At 36.5% G+C, this 27,182-nt stretch overlaps 1 protein-coding gene across 2 annotated transcripts in view; it reads right to left on the minus strand.

Moving 5' to 3' along the window:
• Window positions 1-14,731, minus strand: part of col6a4a (collagen, type VI, alpha 4a) — a 29,825-nt gene extending 15,094 nt beyond the window's left edge. For both annotated transcript variants that reach the window (XM_026283772.1, XM_026283771.1), the window contains exons 1-9: window positions 14,645-14,731; window positions 7,772-7,863; window positions 6,952-7,542; window positions 6,089-6,643; window positions 4,946-5,563; window positions 4,029-4,586; window positions 2,543-3,100; window positions 989-1,561; window positions 313-885 (exon numbers count right to left, since the gene is read on the minus strand). In XM_026283772.1, coding sequence (XP_026139557.1) covers window positions 313-885; window positions 989-1,561; window positions 2,543-3,100; window positions 4,029-4,586; window positions 4,946-5,563; window positions 6,089-6,643; window positions 6,952-7,542; window positions 7,772-7,863; window positions 14,645-14,700 — 4,174 coding nt within the window. In that variant the 5' untranslated portion in view covers window positions 14,701-14,731. The remainder of the gene's footprint in view (window positions 1-312; window positions 886-988; window positions 1,562-2,542; window positions 3,101-4,028; window positions 4,587-4,945; window positions 5,564-6,088; window positions 6,644-6,951; window positions 7,543-7,771; window positions 7,864-14,644) is intronic.
• Between the last annotated feature and the right edge of the window lie 12,451 nt (window positions 14,732-27,182).

The raw sequence follows: 27,182 nt of genomic DNA on the forward strand, positions 1-27,182 counted from the left end.
ATATTCTAATTTATTTAATATCACACATTTACATTTAGTCATTTAGCAGACGCTTTTATCCAAAGCGATTTACAAATAAAGAAAATAGAAGCAATCAAATCCAACAAAAGATCAATTAAATGCAAGTGCTATAGCAAGTCTCGGTTAACCCAATGCAGTACATGTAACAATGTTTTATATATATATATATATATATATATATGTGTGTGTGTGTGTGTGTGTGTGTGTGTGTGTGTGTGTGTGTGTGTGTGTGTGTGTGTGTGCGTGTGTGTGCGTGTGTACAATATACACATAGATGGTACTTCTACTCACTTGGATCTACGGATTGAGGAATACATAGGGAATCAACAAATGTTTCTGTTGTCTGATCGAGTACGTTGAAGTTCTCCACTCTGAATATCCTATCCTGTGACCCAGCAATATTACTGAGCTGTGACATCGAGACATCCCCAATTGCAATAACAAAGATGCTAATTTGAAGGCTCCTAAGATATTTGGCTGGTTCGATCACACTGTCTGATGAATCGCCATCCGTAATAAGTACAAGATTTTGTGGTATGTGGCTCTCTCTGCGACTCCCTTTGCTCTTATCGAAGAATTCCACAACATTACTTAGAGCCTTTCCAATTAATGTTCCTTCACTAATTTGCTTGATTTGTTCAATTGCTGATTTCACCCCCTCCACATCGTTGTACTCATTTAAGTAGAACTCCTTTCGATATGAGCTGCTGAACTGGGCTATACCAATTCTGAAAAGTTCAGGAGAAATACGGAGGCGGTCCACAACATTTAGCAAGAAAGAAATCATAGTTTTCCATGGCCCCTCCTTGATGCTTTCAGATCCATCAATCAGAAACACCAGGTCGGCTACCTCCATATGGCATTCTGCAAGACAAAACAATCAGAGACAATCCAGTTCAGGTCATGTTGATAAATCTGACATATAATTTGACTTTCAATTCTTAAAGACTGAAGCAAAAGCTTTTACCTGGTTTGGTTACTTTGCAAAGAACACTGGAGATGTTCTTCTGCAGTCCTTTAAGGCCCTCGTAATTATCAACATGGAAGATTTTGTTTTTGTTCTTGGTAATGATCTCCAGCTCTCTCTCTTGTGCTCTAGCCACTCCAATTCCATACACATTTATATGTTTGGACTGTAACTCATCAGCCCGTGCACGTAAATTGTCTTGGTCTTTAGCATCACCATCTGTAATTACGAACAGCATTTGAGGGATGCCCCGTTCATGGCGCCCCCCATTCTCTTTTTTGAAGTAATTGACCGAGTATCCAAGAGCCCTGTCCGTGTTGACATTTCCAATTGGAAGCTTCAAGGTTTCTATGGCCTCAACTAACTCACGTTTATTGTTGTACTGATTTAAAGAGAATTGATATGGAGTGCCCGAGTAAACAATAACGCCAAAGCGAATTAGATTGTCTCCAATCTGGATGCTGTTCACCACGGAGATTAAAAACTTTCGAATGTTGTCAAATTCTTGATTACGAATCCGTTTGGTGCACTGCACCAGGAAGATCACATCAGCCAACGGATTGCTCGGACAATCTACAATATGAGAAAGACATTTATTAATATTTCATTAAAAAATACTCCAATAAGCATAAATTGCCAGGCTGGTCTAAAATGGTTTATTCTAGTGCTTAATTGATATTGTTCATATCTACAGTATGTTTTTCACAGCCATACTTTGTAGTCAACCAACATGTTTACATTTGAATAATTTTAACCTGGTGACAAACAGTAAGCAAAATTACTATTCAAGTAAGTTACTTCACACAAAAATTAAAATGGCCCCATGATTTACTTACCCTAACACCTAACTGTAATACACGTGTACACGAAAGAGTGAAGTTACAGCGAATGACATAGGTCTTAGGCATAGCCTAAGATCCAGTGAGAAATGACTAACGCAGAAGTACAAAGGGGAAGGCAAAAGAAAACACCGGTCATGAATAAGTACAAAACAAAGGTTTATAAAGAAAAACAGAGGATTTCGATATAATCCAAGAAGAGGCTGGTTTTCCATTGCTGTAAATGCCACTCTCTCTTGTATGCACATACGACAGTTAGCTGAAGCTAGAGATTAAGATTTATAAAGTTTTAAATATGGATATTTTTTTAACACAATCTCTTTGCTTTGCCTTCAAGAGGCCTTTACGAACCCCTTTATTAACTCTTCAAGTAAAATTGTTTGTAAAACTGACCTATATAAAAAAAAAAATCTATTTACTTTTGAAAAATCAGAATAAAATTTTTACCAAGGGTGGCATTTTGCAGAATGACATTGCCTGATGATTTTTTTTTAACTATAAATCAGTACCTTGAACTTTCTGTCAATCTAATACAAATTCAAACTCAAGTTCCTCCAGAATTCACTATTAATCTCATGAAATGAAAGACAGAAATTCAAAATGATCTAAACCCTGTATACACAACAAGAGACCAAAACAACAAAGCTGATCTTTTCAATAAGGATGTGCTGTAAACGTAGCATACATGACCATTTTAGGAATGTTTATGATTCACCTGTTTCAGGGCTGCAGAGCTTGAATTGGAGGTTTTTGTCAATGGACTGAAGTGCTTCAAAATTCCTCTCCACGTACACTTTATCTTGAGTTCCACTGATCTCCCACAGCTGTGTGGTGTTAACTTGGCCCACACCTATTGAGAAGATGGTCACACCCTTGTCTCTGATTGCCTTTGCGGGTGCAGCGACAGCATCATGAGCTTCCCCATCTGTGATAACTACAAGGAACTGTGGAACATCAGGCCGACCGCCGTTGGATTTGTCAAAATACTTTGAAATGAATGAGAGCGCTTTTCCAGTGTATGTGTTTCCTGTTAGCTGCGTAATGCTGTCAATCGCTTTCTCTACTTCATCTTGGCTGTAGTACTTATCCAGTGGAAACTGATCCCGAGGATTATCGCTGTACTGGACCACCCCAGTGTGCACATTATCTTTTCCAATGACGGTACCAGTTACAACCTTGGTAATAAACGTCTTCATTGAATTAAAGTCTGGGCCATAAATGCTAGAAGAGCCATCAATCAAAAACATGATATCTGCCACTTTGTTCTTGCAGGCTAAAGAAAGTAGAAGAAAAAATTCTGTAAATACATCTAACATATTCAAAATTAGAAAAAAAATCTTTACGCTACACTACTATCCAAAAGTTTGTGGAATTTCTATAATTTTTCAAACGTTTAAGTAAAAACAGTAATAGTGTAAAACATTATAACATTTTTAAATAGCTTTTTTAATGGATTTCCAAATTTTTATCCCGTTATGGCAATGCTGATTTTTCAAAGCCATCACTTGAGTCTTCGGTTTCACAAGATACTTCAGAAATCTCTCTAAAATGTTGATTTGGTGCTCCAAAAAGTGTATTATCATTAATTAAAGGAAAAACTGTGTTGCATAACAGTTTAGGGGAGACTATGGTGTTGTCTCCCCAGCTTCTTTGATGTATGGAAAGTTCAGAAGAACAGTGTTCATTTAAAAACAAATGATCTTTTGTAATATTGTATAATGTTACTGTCACATCTTACGGTGTCCATGTTGAATAAAAGCATTAATTTATAAAAAATAAAAATAAAAATAAACTTGTCAAACTTTTCAATGGCAGTGTATATTTAATAAGCATTTTAAAGGGTTACTCCACCCCAAAATGAAAATGAAAATGAAAAAAAAAAAAAAATCATTATTTTTGTTTTCTTCGGGTACAAAAAGTATTCTTGTCGCTTCATAATGTTACGGTTGAACCGCTGATGGCAACGATAATCTGATGAGGTCTTTCATACTTTTCTGGATGTAATTTACTTGGCAGATAATGGGACAGTCACAAGCCTCCCGGTTTTCATCCAAAATATTTTAGATTGTGTTCCGAAGATGAACAAAGCTTTTACGGGTTTGGAACGACATTGGGTTAAATGATTAAAGACAAAATTTTCATTTTTGGGTGGATTGAATGTATGTTCTTTTAAAAAAATTCAGTATATTTATTAGTCTTACCCTCTTGTGAACAAATATCTGTGATAATTTCAGTCTTGAGGGTATTCAAAGCATCATAGTTGCTCACATAGAACTGCTTAGCTGTGTCATCCGTCATTCTCAAGAGCTCCTCCTGGTTGGCATTTTTTAATCCAATGGCATAGACTGAAACACCTTGAATCCTCAGCTCTGCCGCCGGTTCACCCACCTCATCTTTGGATTTCTTATCAGTAATGACAATGAGAATCTCCTGAACCTTAGCAGAACGGGATGCTTTAGCCTCACTAAAGAGATTGGCCACATAAGTTAGCGCTTTTCCTGTTTCTGTGCCTCCATAGGGCTGAAGGATTTTTTGCACAGCCGCTTCTAAGGAGACTCTGTTTTCGTGCTCCGTCAGGTTGAACTGTAGTGTCGGATCATGATCAACATTCACAACTCCCACACGAACTTGATTGGGTCCAATGTTGAACAGCTGCAGGACACCTAGGATAAATTTCTTCACATCTTCAAAGTCGGCACGAGTGCTGCCAGAGTTGTCTAACAGGAAATAAATATCGGCTTCCTCTGTGTTCACACATCCTAAAAGTGAAGATGGAATTATAAGGAAAAGAAATTATAAGCAGAAACCAAAAGCAAAAATAACATACTAAATTAAAGCATAACATATTCATCACAAGCTCAGTAATGGTATTATGAAGTTGAAACTAAAATTGTATGGAAAAGAATACAAAGTAATACAATTATTATGGAAAAATCTTATTATTATGTAATAATTTCTCTTTATATTTCATCAAAAGTTATGAGGCAAAAAAAAAATCATGATGAATCTAACTAGTATAACTAATTTATAAAATTGATCAATCAATGTCTTGAAATAGTATGTACTCCCTTGACAATATAGGAAGTTAATGATGTCCTACATTGTTTGTTGCTTTTACCTTGTTTCAGGTTGAATCTATTGTTCTTTTCAAAACCTCTATCGACCACAACCTTACAAAGGCTCTTTCTGAGGCTTTTCTCCAGCGAAGTTAGCATCTCAAAACTCTCCACATTGAACACAAACTGCCGTGCAGGGTAAGATCCTATTTTTTTGAGCTCCTCCACACTAGCATCCTTCACACCGAGGGCATATACAGTGACTCCTGAGCGCCTCAGCTCAGCAGCTGGGGCGGTGACATCATCTTGTGACTCGCCATCAGTGATGACAACAGCTACCTGCTTAACACCTAAACCTTTCCTGCTGCCCCTTCTCTTAGTAAAGAGATTGTCCTTGGCAAACGTCAGGGCCGCACCAGTTGCAGTTCCTCCGCCTCGGTATGGTAAGATTTTAATATAGTTCAGAATATCCCTCTTGTTATTGAAACTGTCCAAGTAGAATTCAGAACTGGGTGTCCAACTGTAAAGAACCATTCCCACCCTCACATTGTCAAAGTTCACATCGAGGCCACTAATTGTGCGGTGGATGAAACGTTTCACTAGTAGAAAGTTGTCAACGGTGATACTATCTGATTCGTCCACAATAAACACAATATCCGCCACTTGGGCTGATGTGCAATCTGTTCAAATACAATAACAATACATGAATATAGGTTAACAAGTGGAAATACTGTGGTCAAATTTAACAGTAACAATTATAACAAAATTACACATATTATCAAAATTATAGTAATAATATAGTATATTATGGTGTACACTGCATGTTTGTTTTAATCAAATTAAGTTTTCAGTTTGTTTTACTTTTCCAATGCTAAAGCCAATGCTAAACAAGACAGCAATATTAAGCTGACTGAAATGCAACATATGTTAATGCTTTTTTGAAAAAAATTATGTTTACTCTTTGGATGAATTGCAAAACTTGGCTTGTCATGTCAACATAGCAGCCACCATGAGGGTGGTGGTGACCCACCTTAGAATAAATAATAATAAAACAGCTTCATGTATATGACTGGAGTCATCTTGTTTTAATCAAAAATATTATTCATATCTTGTGTCAGATTTACTTATTGCAACTTTAAGAACACATAATTCAAAATGTGCTGTTATGTCTTTATTGTACATAGTTGAAATAAAGGGAAACTAACCTCCTGTAACATTGAAAACCTCTGTTTTCTGAATTCGTTTTGAGATATTTGTTGCAACATCAATGATATTCTGATCAACCTGGAAAGTGCGTAGCGTAGGTAACAAGTAGCGTAAATTTGCTTCCAATCTGATATCAATAACAGTCACATCCTCATTCTCCATGGTTCGTATGGCCCTCAGAGTGGAGTCAGCAGAGTTCCCTGTTCTCAGCACCAGCAGATACTGTTTGTAGCCTTCAGAAATTCTGCAGCCAGACACCGTTTTAAGAAAGTGAGTACGAACATAATCTATGGCCTCTCCTAATTTTCGCTCTCCATTGGGCCTGGGCTCGAACCGATTTATGAACCCTCTGGCTTGCTCCTTTGATTTATAGTCATTATACAGGAACTCCTTGACAACTTTCTCTCCAAACTGAGCCAGTGCGATCTTATGCGATCCATCTCCCACATTGAGCTGCACAGCCAGTTGGTTGAGAAGTTCCCTTATCTGCCGCGTTTCACTCTGGGCCAAACTATCCACCAGGACAAATACATCGGCAAACCTTGGGGCAATGGCTGAAACAGACACGAAATGAATAATTGACAACTATTTTATATATTTGCACATATAAATGATGAATGATTAAATATTAAACATATTACACAGTCTTTGCTTACAACTTAAGCAGCAGTGGTGGTCATTTAAGATAAAAGTTCATAAGAAGCCATTCACACATAATGATTTTTAAAATACAAGACACAAGGCAGAACTACTTTCAACTTCAGCAAGAAAAAGCTGCAAAAGACACATACAATTATTAAAACTTGAACTTAAAATGAAAGGAAATTCAAAGCTAATTCAAACTGTATATAAATAGTATTACCTTTCCCCTGATCCCTCATCAAGATACACACTGTCTCCTTCATGGTGGCAGTCAGTCCTTGCAGTGCTTGGTAATTGTCAATTTTAACCACAAAACGCTCAGGTGGTGTGTTGGCAATAGACTTTAACTCAGTCATATTCGTTGGACCAACACCAATGGCAAAGATGATAATACCCTTCTCTCGCAGCTTTCCAGCAGGTTCTTTTATATCATCGACTGAGTCTCCATCTGTGACCACCATAACAATCTGAGGCACTTTTTCATTGATACGGCTTCCACCCGCACTCGTGAAATAGTTGTCCTTAAGAAAATCCATGGCTTTTCCCATATATGTGCCTCCTGTTCGGTATGGAAGATTATCTATTTTCTTTAACAGATCAGCTTTGTTTGCATAGTCCCCTATCAAGAACTCTTTGTGGGGATCGGTGCTGAACTGAGCAAGGCCAACTTGTACATTTTTAGTGTCAATATCCAAACCATCCACGAAAGTGTGCATGAACTTCTTAACCTCCCTGAAGTCTCGAGTACCAATACTGCTAGAACTATCCACAAGGAATGCAATGTCATATGGTGGATTTTCATCCAGGCATCCTATCAATGAGAATATAATAGACAACAATGACAATTAAGACATGTATAAGTTTCATAAATGACACAAATATACACTACTGTTCGATTTTTTTAATGTTAAGTCTTTCATGTCATCAAGGCTGCATTTATCGTATCAATAACATTCATTTTCTTTGGGCCATGTTAAAATAAATATCCATATATTATTTAGGAAATTGTTCATTTTCAGTATTGTCTGGAAGGAGTTTACCTTTTTGCTGTGCAGTGCTTACAAGGAAACATGATATAATGATTAAACCAGAAAGAAATGTCCGTATCTTCCCCATTGTCTCTCCCGAACACCTTAAAAGAAGAATAAATAATCATTTTAGCATCAAATATCCAAAAATGTAGTATCACCTGATACTAAACCTAATTTGACCCCTGACTTAAGCATAACTCTTCATACTTCAGTGGACATTTGGCTTTTATAAAAGGTTAATTAAAATTCTCTCTCTCTCTCTCTCTCTATATATATATATATATGTGCGTGTGTGTGTGTGTGTAAGTCAAAAAAATACATCAGAAAGATTATTCCTTAAAATACATATTTTAACAAAATAAATGAAATGAGTCTGCATGTCTGTTTGTCTGCGACAAAATGAACTAAAACATAGCAATGACCAAATAAATTAGCTACTAGTGAGGCAAACAAAAGTGTTTATTTTTTCCTGTTAAGAAATGTTTGAGTTGGAATGAAAGCAGAGAGCATTTTTTTCACACACAGAGCACACACTGACCTTAAATGTAAGGTCAACTGAGGGCCTGTCTAAACTCTCAAGCTCTCATAGATCAAGACCCCAAATCTTTCATGTGGCGAGAAGAAAGGAATACCAATCTGTTTCTGGCATGAAGAACACAACCTCTCAAACACAGGACCCAACAGCCACATAAATGTTAGACCTCCCATAGTCCCATGCAATGTTTTCAGTTGCTAAGTTTTTTTCTTATTTTGTAGAAGAAGAAAAAAACTAAATGTGATGAATGTTTAGACCAGAGGTAGGCAAAGATGGTCCTGGAGTGCCGATGTCCTAAAGAGTTTAGCTCCAACCCTGAAACAAAACCTCACTTGTCTGTAGCCTTAATAATCCTGAATACCATGATTAGCTTGATTAGCTTGGGGCCCTCCAAGACCAATGTTGTGTATCCCTGATTTAGATCATTCCTAATCTTTCTGTGAAGCCACACACTGAATCCAGATGGTAGCAGTCGAACCAAACAAAACTGCAAATAATGATTGTTTGCAAACATGTTTCAAACATCGTCCTTTGTCTGCCATCAATCAAATAACAAATATTTCCTAAAAGGAATAGTTGACCCCAAAATAAAAAATTGCTAAAAATGTAACCTAAGGCCATCTAAGCTGCAGGTGTGTAAAGGTTAGGGAAATTTAGTATTACATCGCTAATGGATCCTCTCAAGTGAATGGGTGCCGTCATAATAAGAATTCAAACAGCTGATAAAAACATCACAGTAATCTGCATGACTCCAGTCCATCCATTAACATCTTGTAAAGTGACAAGCTGCATGTTTATAATAAATAGATCCATCATTAAGATGTTTTTCATTTCAAATCACTGCATCAATAATATTGCTTTCTCCATTGAAAAAGTTGCCTCACCTGAATCAGGAGAGAAATATGCACAAATCAAGCACTGTTTACAAGCGAAAAAGTTCTAAGCAACAGGGAATGAACATTTTCACTGGACAATTGAAGGTGAAACGTTCTGACGGCACCCATTCAGAAAAACCCATTCCGAAAAATGGCACCCATTCAGAAAAAAATCTCTCAGGACCTGAAGTGGGACATTCACATTGACTCCATTGTGAAAAAGGCCCAGCAGAGGTTTGTACTGTACTTCCTTCGCCGGCTGAGGAATTTTAACCTGCCACAGGAGCTGCTGAAACAGTTCTACTCCACCATCATTGAATCCATTCTCTGCACTTCAGTAACTGTCTGGTTCAGCTCAGCTTCTAAATCGGACCTCAGAAGACTACAGAGGGTAGTCCGGACTGCTAAGCGAATCATCGGTACAACCCTCCCATCTATTCAAGAACTGTACTTGAGCAAAAAGGCTGGCAAAATCACTCTGGACCCCGCACATCCAGCACACTCCCTTTTTAAACTGCTGCCATCTGGTCGACGCTACAGAGCACTGAGCACTAGAACGACCAGACATAGGACCAGTTTCTTCCCTCGGGCAATCCATCTAATGAACAATTGATAATAACTGTGGAACACACTACACTTTATATTTATATACACAAACACTTATTTATCTAACACACATACTTAGTGTACACTTAAAGCTGCGGTAGGGAACTTTTGACGCTCTAGTGGTTAATAAACAGAACTGCTTGCGTCTTGCCGAAGAACATCGTAGCCGGAACTACTTCTCTCTGTTTATGTCTATGAAGAATCACAAAAGTACTGGGTTACTCCGCCGCTGTACCCCCGAAGCAATCTAAAATAGTCCGAATATAAACACTTATTATAGGTGCACCCTGGTGATTCAGGACAAGACACAAACACGGTTTGGAAAATGGATTCATGGTGTACTCGCTTATTATATACATTTTTCTACATTTTGAAAACAAACAAAGTTACGGAGCGCAGCTCTGATTGGTTATTTTTTACCGGGAGCGATGGAGTTTCTGCAAATGGCAATAGGACCACTGGGAGGAGCCAGAGGAGCTTGATTTTTTCACAGATTATCTGTCTCATATTCTACTGTCAGGACATAATGACAGGTTTAATAAATATGTAAAAAATATTTTTTTTACAAAAGTTCCCTACAGCACCTTTAAATTTTGTACATAAAATACCTGTACATACATACTGTAACTGCTTTTTGTAATATACCTGCCTACAATTTGTATATTATCATTCCTTACCTACGTATTTTTTGTATTTTTTAAATTATTTTATTATGTGTTTTATGTTCTGTCGCTGTCATTCTGTTTTACTGCGGAGCTTCTATCATGAAAACAAATTCCTCGTATGTGTAAACATACCTGGCAATAAAGCTCATTCTATTAATTTCTATAAACTATTAATTTCTTTCATTAAAAATCTAAACTCTAAACTCTAAACTCTAAACTTTTGAATGCCAGTATATATAAAAATACTATCAGATTTAATTTTTGTTTATTTTACTAATTTATTATTATCACTTTTTTTTAATCATCATTATTTTACTAATTTAGTTTTCTTTAAATCAGCAAAATAAGATCTGTTCCTGTTTAGATTCCATTATCATTTTGTTATAGAACTGTTTAAATTCACTACAAACTGATTCTGATTCTGATTCTGATAATTAAAATGTTTGGGTTAATTATTCCTTTAACTCATTCCACTGGTTGACAAAACAGAGACAGAGATAAAGTTCAATTATTTTGATGTTATTTTCCATTAATCAAATTCAGTCACATTCTTCTTTGCCTTCTATAAGACAATCGACACATCTGTTTCTGTTTGCTTCTCTCCATTCATGTCTTTGAGAGATAAAAAATGTCCTATGCATAGAAAGTTACACATGTGCCTGTCATCCCAAAATAGGAGCTCAAAGGAAATCACATCTAATCTGTATTCTGCTCGTAACTTTCATGCTTAATAAAATGGTTTTCTGTAATAGAATCACACATGAGAGAAACATGGAGCCTATATATGTTTCTGGCACACTAACAGAACAACTTGCTCCATTAAAAAATTCTTTCTAACACAACTCTTTCATTAGGATGCTAATGTGCTCCAGGCTTTACAAATACACCCATTGACAAGCTTTTATGTCTTGTTTTTCAAAAGGATATTACTTCCTATCCAAGGATAGGCTAACCTAGGCATGCAATTTTATATGTACTTTTATACTTTGTCTTTTGTTTCAGTTAAAGTTGTTTGCATGCCCTGGCTTATTCATTTATGAGCTGCTCAGATGAGCTGGACAGTGTAGTTGCTTTAATGTGGTTTGCTGTTCTTGAAACACTTTCAGTATAATGAATAGAAAAATGTAGAACATTTCCGACAGTTTTAATTAAAAAAAGAGTTTTTTCAACACAAAGGCAAAAAAAAAGGTAATTTCGACCTTTCTGAAATCATTCTATGCTGATCTCCTGCTCAATAAACATGTTGAAAACATTTTTTTCTGCTGAATATTTCTGTGATATCAAGCAGAATTTTTTTACATTTCGATGAATAAAAAACTATTAATTTCTTTCATTAAAAATCTAAACTCTAAACTCTAAACTCTAAACTTTTGAATGCCAGTATATATAAAAATACTATCAGATTTAATTTTTGTTTATTTTACTAATTTATTATTATCATCATTATTTTACTAATTTAGTTTTCTTTAAATCAGCAAAATAAGATCTGTTCCTGTTTAGATTCCATTATCATTTTGTTATAGAACTGTTTAAATTCACTACAAACTGTGGTAACCAGGGTTTTATTCTTCTACTACATTAAACAACACCCCAGTACAGGATGAAAGAAAATGGCTGGCCAACCCCTGTTCTATGCCATTAAAAATGTCTTCAGTTTTGATAAAAACAGATTTGTACAGAAATCTGTTTCTGCAAATGACTGCAGATGAAAATTAGCTTGACTGGCTAAATCTGACACATTTACATAGTAAGTCTTGTTAACTCATGTTAATTAATGTGTTTTGTCCCTTTAAAAAAAAACTTCCCAAAAGATTTTTAAACCCTTAAGCCAGAACCAACTGGGTTAATAACTGTTGTGAGGGCCAGATGTTTAAGGCAAACAGGAAAGGTGGATCAAATATTGAGCACATGGAAGTAATTAAACTGTGAAGAGAGAGTTGACTGATTGAGAAAACCAAAACCAGAGGCCATGACATGTCACTGAGGCAAATCTTTGCATGCACATTTATTTCATACTTGTTTCCTGTCTAATGATTTGAGAGATCAGACAATGTTAGACACAAATATTAATAGGACAACATTTAAATTAATAAAGTAAATCATCTAATGACCATAACATTCCATGAATCTGAGCAAATGAAAGCATTTAGACACATCTAAGTTATGATTATGTATTTCTTAAAACTAAATGAATGATTACAGCACAATCTTCTAATTCTAGTAACTTACTGATTTTAAGTCAGAAATTGATTTTGGAGATATGTAAAATGATAAAAGATCAGAAACCTTTGGCATGCATGCCACCAAAAGAATGTGGAAAATAAACATCGGCACACATGCGATAAGGGAGAGACAGGAATATCATGGCATTCAGTTAAAGTAATATAATATAAATGGTAAGGATGACAGTACAGAGAATAAACCAAGAACAAATATTGGGGGGGGGGGGGGGGTTGGGGGAATCCCAATCTGGACCTTGACTAGAATTGTATTCCACTGGCAAATGTTCAAGCGCAGACAGACACCATGTGGCAATGCACAACACATCTGATAAGGTAAACAGACGCCTTTGATGCTCTCTTCTAATTACTTCCTTTTATTTTGCATACTGACAATGTCTATAACACAGCTGCATATTTTACAATATGATGTAAACATTCCATGGTACTAGGTTTTTAGTATGATCAAGCATGATGACAGCATAGAACATATGGATCTCATCACCTCTAAGTTGAGCTCCAGAAATGCAATTACGTTGGCTTTGAAAATCCCTAAAAACAAGAGCATATTTTTGGCCTACAAACACCAAATTAGCTATCTAACAACTTAGAAATCCTTCTTAATTCATGTAAAAGACCTTCATGACCTTCAGGCTTCAAGGCATTGTCAAACCATTCACATTTTATATAGATAAAACTGTTCTTTTAATAAGCAATTTAATCGCTGCAAAAAATAAAGAATACATTTCCTATGTGATGAGCTTAAGTTGTGTGCCTACTCAGGAACTGTTGCAACAACACTGCATTTCCGCCTTATTTCCAATTCATTTCCTTATCTGATTGGCGACACTGTGTGCAAGCCTTCATCCCACATAGCAAAGGTTTTCTGGCCCAGATCTGGGCTAAACAATTTCCCTCGGCCCAAGTGCCAAAAAGAATGACAGCCCTGAAGTGGCCCACAACTGGATTAAAGACAAGGGCCACAAAACAGGTTTTATTATTGGTGCCAATTCTCAGCCTTAAACTTGAGGCCACATCTGGGCCAATTCCGTTTGCTATTTGGAATGGCATGGAGAAAAAGATGAGGCCGTTTTAAACAAATACTTACAATAGGCATATCCACCCAAAACTGAACATATATTGTAGTATATTCCCAATTCATTGTCAACATTTCTTATTTCAGGAAGCTTTTATTTTAATAAAACAGACTACTAAATCTCGTTTGCCCCTACTGGTAGACACTCGTAAAGACACCATCTGATTGTAAGTCGCTTACTTCAGTGATGACCATAAAAAAAAGTTGCTCAAACGAAATGCAAATATTTATTATAGGCTGGAGTTTATTTTTTACCAGTTCTATTTATTTATTTATTTACTAAGTAAGTTAGTTAGTTAGAAAATGTAGCCTACTATTTTCCCCTGATATACTACCTTTCACGTCATAAATCAAGATAGTAGCTTTGCACACTTTTAAGAGAACAAGAGACCACACCTTTGTAAGAGAGCGCAGAAAACAGACACTAATAATAAAAAAAAAAAACTATAAGCTACAATAATATAACGAAATAATTAATTTTGATATATGACTTGCAAAAATGCATTTTAAAAAAAAACATTTGGATTAAACGTGCAACTAAAAAAACATTTTTCGTTTTAGAAATTGTTTGACAGAAAATGTGCATATATATTTGCATCTATGTGAAAGGAGACATGTTTAACTGTTAAAAAAAAATCGTTATTATCGTCAGCATCATTATTATAATAAAGTAACCTTGACACATTTTTAAACACAACATGCAAACAGAGAGCTTCACTTTGATGCAACCAGTTTCCAAATGGGCTACTTTGAACTCATTTTTTTCCAAGCAGTTCTCTCCAAACACTTGCATAACCACTCATTATAATAAAAAACACTTAACAATAATTTTCAGCCATAATGAAATCAATGCCTCTACATGCAAGAATAAAGTGCGTGCACTTACTGTACATCTGTCGGAGCGCGAGACAAAAAACCCACAGCACGAGCGAGTCTGTGCATAGAGTGTGTGACCACTCCTCACTGATCCCCCTCCCCCGCCTTATCTTCATTCTTTTCGAGAATTTTAATGTCTACCAAGTTTCTGAGTATAGTTCAATGCATTTGGAAGACTGTATTCTTTTTTTATTCGGATCATTACAACAAACTTATTAATATTCACAATTTATTCAGATATACATTTTGTAAAATAAAGTTGTAATATTAATAAGTTTGTATTTTATATATATATATATATATATATATATATATATATATATATATATATATATATATATATATATATATATATATATATAAATAACTGTGTGTGTGTGTGTGTGTGTGTGTGTGTGTTAATAATTGATAATAATTGATTATTTTATTATAAATTTTTTTTCATTTACATTTTATATTTTAGTACTTGTAATCCATGTGTGTCCGCAAATCATTGTGAAGGACTTGTTTTAAAGCCCTTCAGTATATCCAACATTGTTACTGTTTGCATTTACAGATTTCTGTGCAATGAAAGACAACAATAGCATTTTTGTTTAGCACATTATAAAAAAGATGTGCAGAATTAATAAATCATCTGCTGAGTGCTGACACAATAATGAATGGATGAACTTGTAACCAAGGACCACATTTTAGTTAAATGAGAACACAGTCTTTGCTTCTCACACTCCCCAACTTTAGCCATATATCTTAGAAACAATCCCAGACAACCACAGATGCGTTTTGACCTCAGGTTGTGCTGGCTTAGTCAAATCCCAAACCCAGCCCTGGAAGTTGTCTTGAAGCAATAGAGCCAAACACTGGTGACTAGATCAAAAAAGCACAAGGATCCCCCATGAAAGATGTAAAAAATGAGCTGACTGATTTCTAAATGGTAATTTTGGCCACACATGGATTTTACTTTGCTTGTGTTAAAGCAGTTATAGCTCAGAACATATGTCCTTTCTGTAAGATGAGAAGAGACATCTCCTACACATAGTCCACATACCATTACAGCTTGCTGTTCCAGACAGCCCATTTACTTTTTTTGCACTCACCCTCAGGCCATCCAAGATGTCAATTTAGCATCATATCATTTGCTAACCAATGGATCCTCTGCAGTGAATGGGTGCCATCAGAATCAGAGTTCAAACAGCTGATAAAAACATCACAATGATCCAGATGTAATCCACACGACTCAATCAATCAGTTAACATATCGGGAAAAATATTAGTTTTTGTAATAAACTAATCCATGAAGACATTTTTAGTTCCTTTAGTCTAAATAAGAGTGAAATATGCACAGATAAAGCACCTTTTACAAGCAAATACTGTATTTTCCAATACAGTTCTAAACAAAAATGTTGGGGTATTGTGATGTGAGAGGACATCAGAGGATGGCCTTTTTCACTGAAGGGAGCATTTTATAGAATACAAACTCATATTTTGGCCAGAAGTGAAGGCATAAAGTTAAAATATCTTAACGATGAATTTGTTTATTACAAACACATAGCTTTCCACTTCACATAATGTTAAATAATGGACTGTGGTAGTGTCAATTACTTCTGGGTTGTTGTGATGTTTTTATCTACTGTTTAGACTGATTCTGGTGGCACCCATTCACTGCATAGAATCTACTGGGGACAGGACTGTTGCTGGGATTCTGGGCCCTGTGCACTGAATTTTCTATGGGGCCCCCTGAACTTGTGGGGGAGGGGTGGCAAATTAACATTCAGTATTGGCTATCGCGGGCCCCACAGAAATTTTAATTTTTGGGTGAACTATTAATTTAAACACCTGCAATAATAATCTGTGGTTTATCCTCAATTCAAGAGAAAGTTCAGTTCTTCAGAAAGTATTTGAAATTGGCAGGGTCCCAGTTTGGCTGATGGTATTGTAAATAATATATCATGTTTTCTGTGCAGCTGAGCAGATGATTCTCCATGATCGGGAAAGGGAAACTCTAAGGAAGTCTAAGTTTCTCCGATTTTTTTTCTCTTTTATTTCAAATCCGGAAAGAAAAAAACAATGTGGTGAGTAGAACATGCCATGGCACTTACTGTAACAAGGCCATTGGCTCGGTGCATAGTGAAAAAAATATATCTTCAAAGCATTTTAAATTGTACATTTGCATGCATTTGTAATCATGAACATATGCAACATTCATGATCCTTGCTCTCAATGACATGTTTTAATAACAAAGTTCGGGAGGAGCATGTTTAGATAATCCACTTAAAAAGCATGATAAATATTTATACATGCATGTTCTCTGGGTTTGGGCTACACTCCGAACTTGGAGCCCTCCCCTCAGACAGCACAGCATGTGCTCAGTCTTATTAAGTGAATACTTATTAAAATATCAAGAACAACAGGTAAGAGCTCACTGATTTATGAAACCAACAGAGTTAGTTATAGACCACTGTAAAATATATTAGGAGGTTAAATCAGTTAGATAAAGTCATAAAATTATAAAACGTCAAAAGTGTACATTGGGGAAAAAATAGAGGTGGAAACAGGTTTAGTATAAATGTATGCCAAAAAATCTTGTTATTCACTAACTTTATAGTGTCTCTCCTTCAGATTTACGTTCTCTCCTGCATGTAATTTTTGATCTTACATTTTTACTCTGGTACTAATTGAAATTAAATGTATTTTGATATAAAAAATATATAAACGTTTGCTTTTTCCTTTTCCCAGTTGATTTCTTTTTCCCTGCTGAAACTCCCACATTTTTTCACTGTGGTTACAGCTAAGTGTCAATCGGGTCAAAACTGATGTGTATGTGTCGCGTATGTGCATGTGTACTAACCTCTCTCATATATATGATTTTTGTCAATTGTAAGTCATATAGTTGCTGTTAGATTTTGATTTTGTTTATGTCAAGCTGTTTACATATTTTTTTGGGTGTGCATCTGGCTCTCCTTTAACCACAACATACATTTACTGCACTAAACAAAATGTTAGAAACAAATGTGAGACCACCAGCTAATCATTGCCATATGAATGCTTATTTACATAAACCCAAACTTGATTACAAAATGAAGAATACTAGCATGTCGCAAGGACCTCTATGTGGTTAGTTTCAGTCTAGTTAAGGATCTGGGTTCAGTACTCTTGCAAGTGTTGCAAGACTTGCATGGAATCCAAAGTTGAGCAGTTATTAATCAACTCTTGAAATCTCTGTCACTGTCAACCAATCACAATCCGACAATTTTGTAGCATAATACAGCTATAGATCACATGAAAAAGCACAGGCACTCTCTGTGGTGCTCTAGGGTTTACCGTGGTGAACATCTATAAACGTCACGCGTTTTCGACAAAGGTACTGTCTGCTAATTTATTATTATTTTTTAAATCTAACAATATGCAGGAAATCATTCTACTCACCAAAAGATAACATTAATATATCTGTGAACAATGAAATAAAAGAGGCTTTGTTTAGCCAATCATTTTTTATTTAAATCTATGAAAATGCAAATCCCATAATAAGTGAAAAATTGCTTTTTAACACTTGTTCCATTATAACCACTTAGCAGATTTTGACTCAATTAGGATTTCCTTTTAAAATCACTGGATATGTTATACCTCTGTAGTGTTTTTTGTTCTAAATACAAAATCAATTAAAGTGTGTTGGGGGGCTTTCAGTACAATGCTGTTTCAAGCCTTCAGAGTTGTTTACACTGTTAAAGAGTTGGATTCTCATGCTAAGCATGGATAAAGTTTCAAAAAACAATTTTGACATCTGACATTATTTCTGTGCCAATAATGTTACTCCCGGGATTCATACAAGTTTCCAGGAGTTTTTTTCATTCGTGGCTCTTCATGACGTATGGGTTGAAATCCTTATATGGGCATTTCTCCCCAAAAATGAGCACAGACACGCATTGACCAGAGCAAGAGCGAGATCACGCACATCAACAAGCTTCATCCGGCGGCAGCACTGCACGAGATTCACTCGAGAAGAATATTTCCAAAGAAGCGTGCTTTCGGTTGTAAGGGAAAGATAACTTAATTCATCTTCCTTTTATGTAAACAGTGGATGCTGTTTGTTTTTCTGGGGCAGCAACAGAGTGGGTTTGTTAAAAACATTTTATGAACAGGCCCACTTCGAAGCTGTATTTGAACATCGTGTGATACTGAAGGATGGAGCAGTCCCAGTTATAAAAGATCCCTGTCGTGATTCAGAACTGCAGATGGTAAACGGCATCAAATTTCTGTTTTGTTGGCATTCGACGCAAAAGTGTTCGTCATTCTGGAGAGAATCGTAAAGCTGTAGTTTTCTTTGATAGATATTATGATGCAGTAATACTCAAGGTTAACATGATATTGGGTGAAACTGTGTGTGTTATGCCCCCTTTAAGGATGTTATTTATTTTAAAATAAGTTGTTTTTGTAGAGTGAAAACAATAAATGTATTTTTTCAAAATTGGTGCATCACATTACTTCTGTACACTATAACTTTAGTCAATAAACTTTAGAAAGAACGTTAGGTAGCTGTCAGGATGTACACTGGAGACAGAGGTAATTGAATTCAACACAGTGTCTTTATTTAACAAGAGTTCGTGAGAGGTGAGTAGGAGTTAAATTCAGGTGCGGGTTCTGTGGAGTTCACTTCGGTGAAATACAGGTGAGTTCGTCAATTGTCGAGACGTCAAAGCCACACAACTCTTTTGCTTTACAGGGAAGGCCACTGCCCAGAGAGTCTTACGAGAACAGATATCGAACATATCGAAGCTCGTAATTCAGGTAACTGATTTGTCACCGGCGTCCTGGAGACAGGAGAACAAAGACACACAGGTTAGCTTTTCAAAAGGTAAGTATACGTTACTTCTGGAGGTCTTCTGAAGTCGAGGTGAGCTGGAGACAAGATCGTGAGGTCGATTCCTGTAGGAGGCTTGATGGTGAACTGATTCTGAGGTGAGTGCTTAATAGTAGGGATGTCCAGATCTGATCATGTGATCGGAAATCCGGCCCAATCACGTGGTTTCAGACTCGATTGGAATTGGAAGTTACCTCCCAATCAGGACTCGGATAGAAAGTCCTGAGAATATATATTCTCATAAATTTTTAACACATCTTTAGTTATGCGGTGGCACAGAGTTAGACCCTTTTGACTCCACACAGAAACAGCAACGCGTGTGGCATGACATTACTTTGTTTTCGAGAGCTGGTGTGAATAAATATAGATTCAAACGCCAAGAGACATGATAGTCTGCGCATGACCTGATACACTGTATTTCATTCGGACCCAGAATACAGCGAGATGAACATCACAGAGCACTAAACTCTCATGCAGTGTGTGTTTCATTCATACTCGAAGCCAGAGCGTGCTCTCGCGCTGATATCAGGAAATTCCTAATATGGAATTTTATTAGTCCAGCTCTCCCTGTGCTCACAGGAAAACAGAAACTTATGCAAACTCGAAGACATTAATATACGATCACGACAATAAATTGTTTTTCAAGTCATCTCCAGCAGGTGATAAATAAAGTATATGAACAATGCAGTGTTAATTGACATAGCAATTATTACAGTATATAGGCTAAACTATTCTGCCTTATTACGTGATAAACAGTGTTTGTAGTATATAAACAAATCATTATTATTTGTTATTGTCCAGCATTTATAGATTTCTAAGCCGATTAAAAGCTAGAAATTAGAGAAAAATTCAAGTTGCCTATACTACCAGTCAGAAGTTTTTGAACAGTAAGCTTGTTAATGTTTTTTTTTTTTAAAGAAGTCCCTTCTGTTCACCAAGCCTGCATTTATTTGATCCAAAGTACAGCAAAACAGTAAGATTTTGAAATATTTTTACTATCCTATTTAAAATGGCTGTTTTATATTTGAATATATTTCAAAATGTAATTTACTGAACATCCTGGATCTGTTTCTTCACTCTTCTTTATTCTTTTTTTATGTATTATAGAAGTATCGATCGGGACTCGGTATCGGCAGATACTCAAAATCAAATGACTCGGACTCGAGGGCAAAAAAACCTGATCGGGACATCCCTACTTTATAGTGCCATGCTGAGGGTGATCAGGTGTGGGTGTTTGATACTCAGGGGAGCGTGAGCGTTGTGGATTGGCTGGGACCGGGTCTGCCTGGTCCCTGACAGTAGACTTTATCGTGACATATTTTAATATCATAACATAAAAGTGTCATCATATTGACTTGTCCACAATCTTTTGAATTCTTTTGAAACTTCTAAAAATTCAGTGGTTGGAGATTAAGATATTGAATTTACATCAATGAACAAAGGTTCATCAGCAAGAACTTTCGGTTTTAATCTGCACACGTCTCTGCCATTAAAACACAGAGAATTCGCAGCATAGGTATCATCTTTGCAAAAAATAAAATAAAATAAAATTGGCTTTGTGATGATGGGATTTACCATTGTGGAGATGGATTTTATTTTGCCTGCCTTGTAATCCAAAGATGAAACTGCTGGTCTCTGTGCTGTATTTTGTGGTTACTGCTTTGTTCTCAAGCACTCATGTTTTATAGTCAAAGCCCAAAATGCAACGTCTGTTCTCTTACTTGTATAATGCAGCAATTATTTGGATTATGCTGCTGTTCTTTGATGGACAATACTTTTTCTGTGCAAAAACTGATTATTCATACTGATATAAATTGGTTTCAAGCTGTAATCAGACATGACAACATAACTAAAATAACAAGTGACATTTTTAAGCTCTCAAAAATTTATACTGTCATACTGTCAAAAAAAGTGTTTGTGCTGCCTTAAAATTTAGTTTATTCGCCTTGAAATGTTAAGTTGTATTTATTTTGTGCTATAGCTGATGCATTTTTCAACTGCGTGAGTAAATTATTGATGGTGTGAGAATGTCTCATTAGAATTCACAATAATTTGGTTTACAATAAACATTACACTGAGGAGATATTTAGACATTTATCTCAGTTTCTCACTGACAACATAAAATAAAATACTGTCTGGAAGTATTTTTTTACTTAAGCTGTCAACAGGTCTCTCTAAACATTGTTTATAGGAATTTATGGTTTTATTTTGTTGCTTTTGTGGCCTGAAGAAACCATCTGGACAACCTAAGAAACCAACAGAGGACAGTTCTCACATACAGTGGTCATCTATTTTAAGATCAGTGTGTTTACACATAGATGAGTCATTTGACGCAACTGTTATTGTTAGTTGTTTGTGTTTAGTACAGTACAAACATAATTTTCACTGAACATAAGAAACAGGATAAACCAAAATGTTATGAGTAAAAATTAGTAGTACAGCCCTGGTTAACTTCAAGCCAGATCTTAAGCCTCACTGCAAAAATACATTATATTATTTATTACTTGGCTATAGCAGTTGTAAAAAAGACACTGGGCCCTATCATACACCGGCGCAATGTGATGCAAGGTGAAGCGCAAGTGTGTTTGCTAGTTTCGGTCCAGCGCCACGTCGTTTAATTAACAAATGCACTTGTTTGTATTTTATGCGCCCATGGGTGTGCTGGTCTAAAAAAGGGGTGTGTTCAGGCGCATTGCTGGTGCATTGGTGCTATTTTAAGGAGCTGAATATAGACTGCACCATAGACCAACTCAAACCTATGGCCTGTACCATGATGGTAGATTAACAAATTCTGAGTTACAGGATAAGTTTTGAGTTGACAAAACCAAACCTCTCCATTTTGGCTTTGTTGGTAACATGATGCTGTTTATCAACTTTCTTTGTCAACTCAGGCTTTGATCCTGAGTTTGTGGAGCGCATGCACATGAATGTGTGACATCACTGGCGAACAGCCAATCACGAGCCTGGCAACACAAAGCAAGTTTGATTTACATCTTGCTAGAGACCCAGCGAGATTCACTACTAAAGGTTAAGAGATTGAAGAATATGACAGATTTAAACTTCATATGAAACATGAAAGAGGACAAATAAAATAAATGATCTTGCTATATCAGTGCAGTCACAAGTAAAACTTGTTAAGTTAGTTTATACATTTGAAAATGTATTGTGATAGAGACTCGAACATGTAAGGTGTTACGATCGGGAACCCAGAAAACACAGGAGACGAGAGATCCAAATGCAGTGTGGGTTTTAATGGGTAATCCAAATTCAGAATCCAATAAGCAGGGGTCAAAACCAAAAATCAATCCAAACAAACAAACAGGAATAGGAACAGGAACAAAACTTGAAACTCGGAAGGCGAGGAAACTGGGTGATGGAAAGAAAGGACTCCATCAAGACAAACAGAAAAAGACCGGTTAATATAGGCAGGGTAATGACTATCAAGTTAAGACACCTGAGTGCAATTAACAGGAGTGCAATTACTGTGATGAAGGGACAAGGCTTTGTGGGAATTGTAATGCCTACGGTGAGGTGCCTATTGGGAAGTGAGACCACTAGTGGAGACTCAGGGAAACAGAGACCAGACAGCGTGAAATTACCCCCTCCTCCACGGAGCAGCTACCAAATGCTCCACCTGAACACAAGAAGAGACCAAGGAACACAGAGACCAGGAGGGAGTTGGAGTGGCGTAGGACCAGGGGGAGGGATGGATGGCCAGGTAAAATGGGGAAACAGAGACAAGAAGTGCAAAAAACAAAAACAAGGAGCCCAGGAGGGAGGTGGACCAGTGGAGGTCCATAGAGGGAAACAGAGAGAAGAAGAAAAAAAAACACAAGTCCAGGAAGGAACATAACGTTCAGTGGCCCAGGACTGAACCGACAGGGCAGGAATCCAGAGAGGAGCGAGGTAGAATTAGAGCCATGCGGTCGAGACACAAGCCCACCAGGGCGGCGCAGAAGTCCACCACAGTGGGATCGATGACACAGTAGAGCAAGTTTGGTTAGGCAAGTCTGAAACAGAGAACATGAACAAGTGGGCCTCCGTGGCCACGACAGGATCAGTCGAGTGCTGAGAGAGTTCGGCTGAGACGTGACAAAGCTTTGTAAGTTCTGCAGAGATGAGGAGAGGCTCTGGTAGTTCAGCCGAGATGAGGAGAGGCTCTTGTAGTTTAGATGAGACGAAGAGAGGCTCTGGTAGTTCAGCCGATGCGTGGAGAGGCTCTGGTAGTTCAGCAGAGACGTGGCGAGACCCTAGTAGTTCAGCAGAGACGTGGGGAGGCTCTGGTAGTTCCGCAGAGATGTGGAGAGACTCTGGTACTTCCGTGGTGTTTAGACTGGATTCAGGAAGATCAATGGTGACTTGACTCTGCTCATGAAGATCATTGGTGACCTGACTCTGCTCATGAAGATCAATGGTGACTTGCATTTGTTCAGGAAGATCAATGGTGAATTGACTCTGCTCATGAAGATCATTGGTGACCTGACTCTGCTCATGAAGATGTATATTATAAAGATATATATATATGTTATTTAAAGAGCGCATTGGTAGAAAATGCCCCTTGGGTGGGTCCATAGTGTACCTTGACTTTGCTTATTACACATGCGCATCACACAAACATGCCAAATATTAAAAACAAAATGATGACAGCGTAAAATAATATTTTTGTGTTGGGTACAGAAATATAAAAATGTAATGATGTTCATTGCGTGTATTAGAATTAGGCTACCTATTTGCGATTCAGCCAATTACTACTAATGATGAATGAAATTGGCTAATTAATTGAACAATCATGCCAAAACACACACATATTAACTGACTCATTGCGCGGAGCTTTGGTGGATTCTTGCTTGTCCCGGGGTAGATGATGTCCTCGCACGCTTTAACTTCGCGCACGAGCAGATCGGTTTCTTCGCTTGAGAAGAGTTCAGCTTTTCCGCCAACAAATTCCGCCATCTAAATAGCTATCCGCCATGGCGCGAGCACATCTCGCTCTTAAAGGGAATGGGAGATGACACTCTGGTTGGTTTATTGAACGTTACGCCCATTACAAATTAGGAGAATAGGGACAACCCAGTCCAAAAAATTTTTCCGTCGTTAAAATAGCAAAAATGGATTTGGACACGTCCTGAGTTCACCTGCGCCGTGCGCTTTACACTTTGCATTTAGATCGTTAGAGCCCATTGTGTCTGGCAGCGGATTGCCTAGTCTCATAAAAGGGAATTGTAGCTCTCAGTCAGAGATGAAAACATGTGAGGCAGACGATCGTAAAAATGTTTCTGATTTAGTAGTAGTGTCGGAAGCAGTAATTTCAGTTATTGGCATCAAAAATAATCATGTCTTCAACAAACATGTTTAATGCTACCAGCTCCCTGTCGTACAGCTCATAAACACTCAAATCAAGTGACTTATGGCTTCTGGGGAAGTGTTTCTCTATATGGCATGAGGCCTTGCAAGATTGTAAAGGCCAAAATGAATAAGATAAATTTTATAAATCAAATGCACTGCACATTGTTTGTTTATCTTACAGTATTGATTTTTATTTTCCTCTCCTCCCTTGTGTCCACCCCTTGTCAGCATACTTTTGTTGTTCACTGTTATTCATGGTCTGTCTTTCTTTTTTATTCACTGCTTGCTGAGCAGTTCCTGGAAACTTAGTCTTGAACTCCCTTATCAGCTTGCAAATTTCCTAACCAAAGCCCCAAATTGGCTAAGATCTTCTCTTGTTAAATAGTTTCTCTTCAACAAGTATATGTTGTTTGTTATTTTTGTAATCATCTTCAAGCTAGCATAATGACTTCATACTCGAAATGTGTCTGATTGGAGAATATTAATCTCGCAAATTCTGTCACTGAGCAGTTCTCCCCTTTCTGCTGCCAAAAAGTTACTTGGCAACTGAAGGATAACAGTCCTTTCCTAACTATCTCAAATGTACTTGGCGTCATGGCCCAGCTGAGGGACTACTTTCTGGATCACAGATGTTATAATAACTGGTTGCTGTTGCCATTGCTATTTGTATTTGTATATTTCCAGAATTTGGAAGTTTATAGGGAATAATTGAAGTTAATATCTAATATGGATGTAATGTTTGGCTTTAGATCAACCTATAAGGCATAAAGTGAAGTCCGTGTAATAATAAACTGTAATTTAATTTGATGGATTAAAATAGCTTCATCCCTAAATCAAAAATAAGATAAGAAGGCAACTGTGACTCTGATTCATTTAGTCACTAAATATTATATATATATATATATATATATATATATATATATATATATATATATATATATATATATATATATATATATATATATATATATATATATATATATATATATATATATATATTTTTTTTTTTTTTTTTTTTGTTGTTTTTTTTTTTTTTTCTGAAGCTTGATTGAATTGGCTGTAGATTACTGACTCTGGATTGTTTTTGGTTCAAAGCCAAGGTTTCACACAGTCATAAAATAGTTTATCATGCAAAAGCAAAGAGTTCATTTGTTGTGCTTATTTCAATGTCCATCAGACTTGCCTTTATAGTTTGAATGTTTAGTTTAGAAATATTTGTGGGGAGGGGGGGGGTTGTGTGTGTTTTTTGATGTCATTGTTTTGGCTGCCAATAGTTGCACTGCACAAAACAAATTGTGGGCTATGTTTATTCTTGTCACAAATGAATCTGTATTTAATGTAGGCAATAGCTTTTCTTTTAACTTACTGATGAAGCAATGATGTGCAACATGCTGGCTGCATTGCTTAATTTAGCTTCACAAAAAGAGAGGTTCATTTGTGCCAGAATATAACGAAAGAAATGGAAAGTGTGTTCTCCAACCTTTTAAAATATTTAAGTCTATTTATTTAGCTGTCCTGTCCAATGCAGTTGATGTTTATTTGTATAGCACTTTTCACAATACATATAATGTCAAAGCAACTTTACAGAAAATGCATGTTTCAGTGTCAACACAAAGTAATTAGGACCTAATGATGCAAAACAAATAATGCATTAAATCAAGAAATTACCTTTAATCTTTTTGAGACCCACTGAGCAGCCACAGTTGGCTGAGTCAAGGAAAAAACATTGAGGAAACTTTGATGGAAATCAGACTCACATTGGGGCCCATCCTCCCCAGCTGCAAAATTATCTCATAACACTAACATTTCATATGAACTGTAACATTAGGTTTTAAGATGGGTTATTTGAAAGCTTATGCTAAGAGATGTTATTTTAATCTAGATTTGATCTCAGTTCAGAGTTTAGGAGCTAAACATGAGAAAGCTCTTCCTCCTTTTTTGACTTTGATATTCAGGGTACTAGATATTCAATAGTCCAGAGTATTAGGTCTGCTATATGGTTATGGCAAGGGTGATTTCACCAACTACAACATGTTCCTGGATCAACACGGAACAACATTCCAATCAACCAATCAGAATTGAGATATAACGTTTTAAGAAATATCTGTTTTAGGCTTACAATCAGGGGTAGGTGCTTCTACACCCTTGTTAATCAGTTATAATTTCCCACTGATTTTAGGAATAAATCATGGTTAGGGTTAGGTTTAGGGGTAGGGACTGGGTTAAGTCTATATTTTTGGAAAATAATGTTGATCCAGGGTCATCAAATGATGTTGATCCAAGAACATGTCTTACTTGGCAAAATCACGACGACCTATGGTTAGTAGAATTTTATTATTCAAATCTAG

The sequence above is a fragment of the Carassius auratus genome, chromosome 16 (genome assembly GCF_003368295.1).
Source record: "Carassius auratus strain Wakin chromosome 16, ASM336829v1, whole genome shotgun sequence".
In the NCBI taxonomy this organism is placed as follows: domain Eukaryota; kingdom Metazoa; phylum Chordata; class Actinopteri; order Cypriniformes; family Cyprinidae; genus Carassius; species Carassius auratus.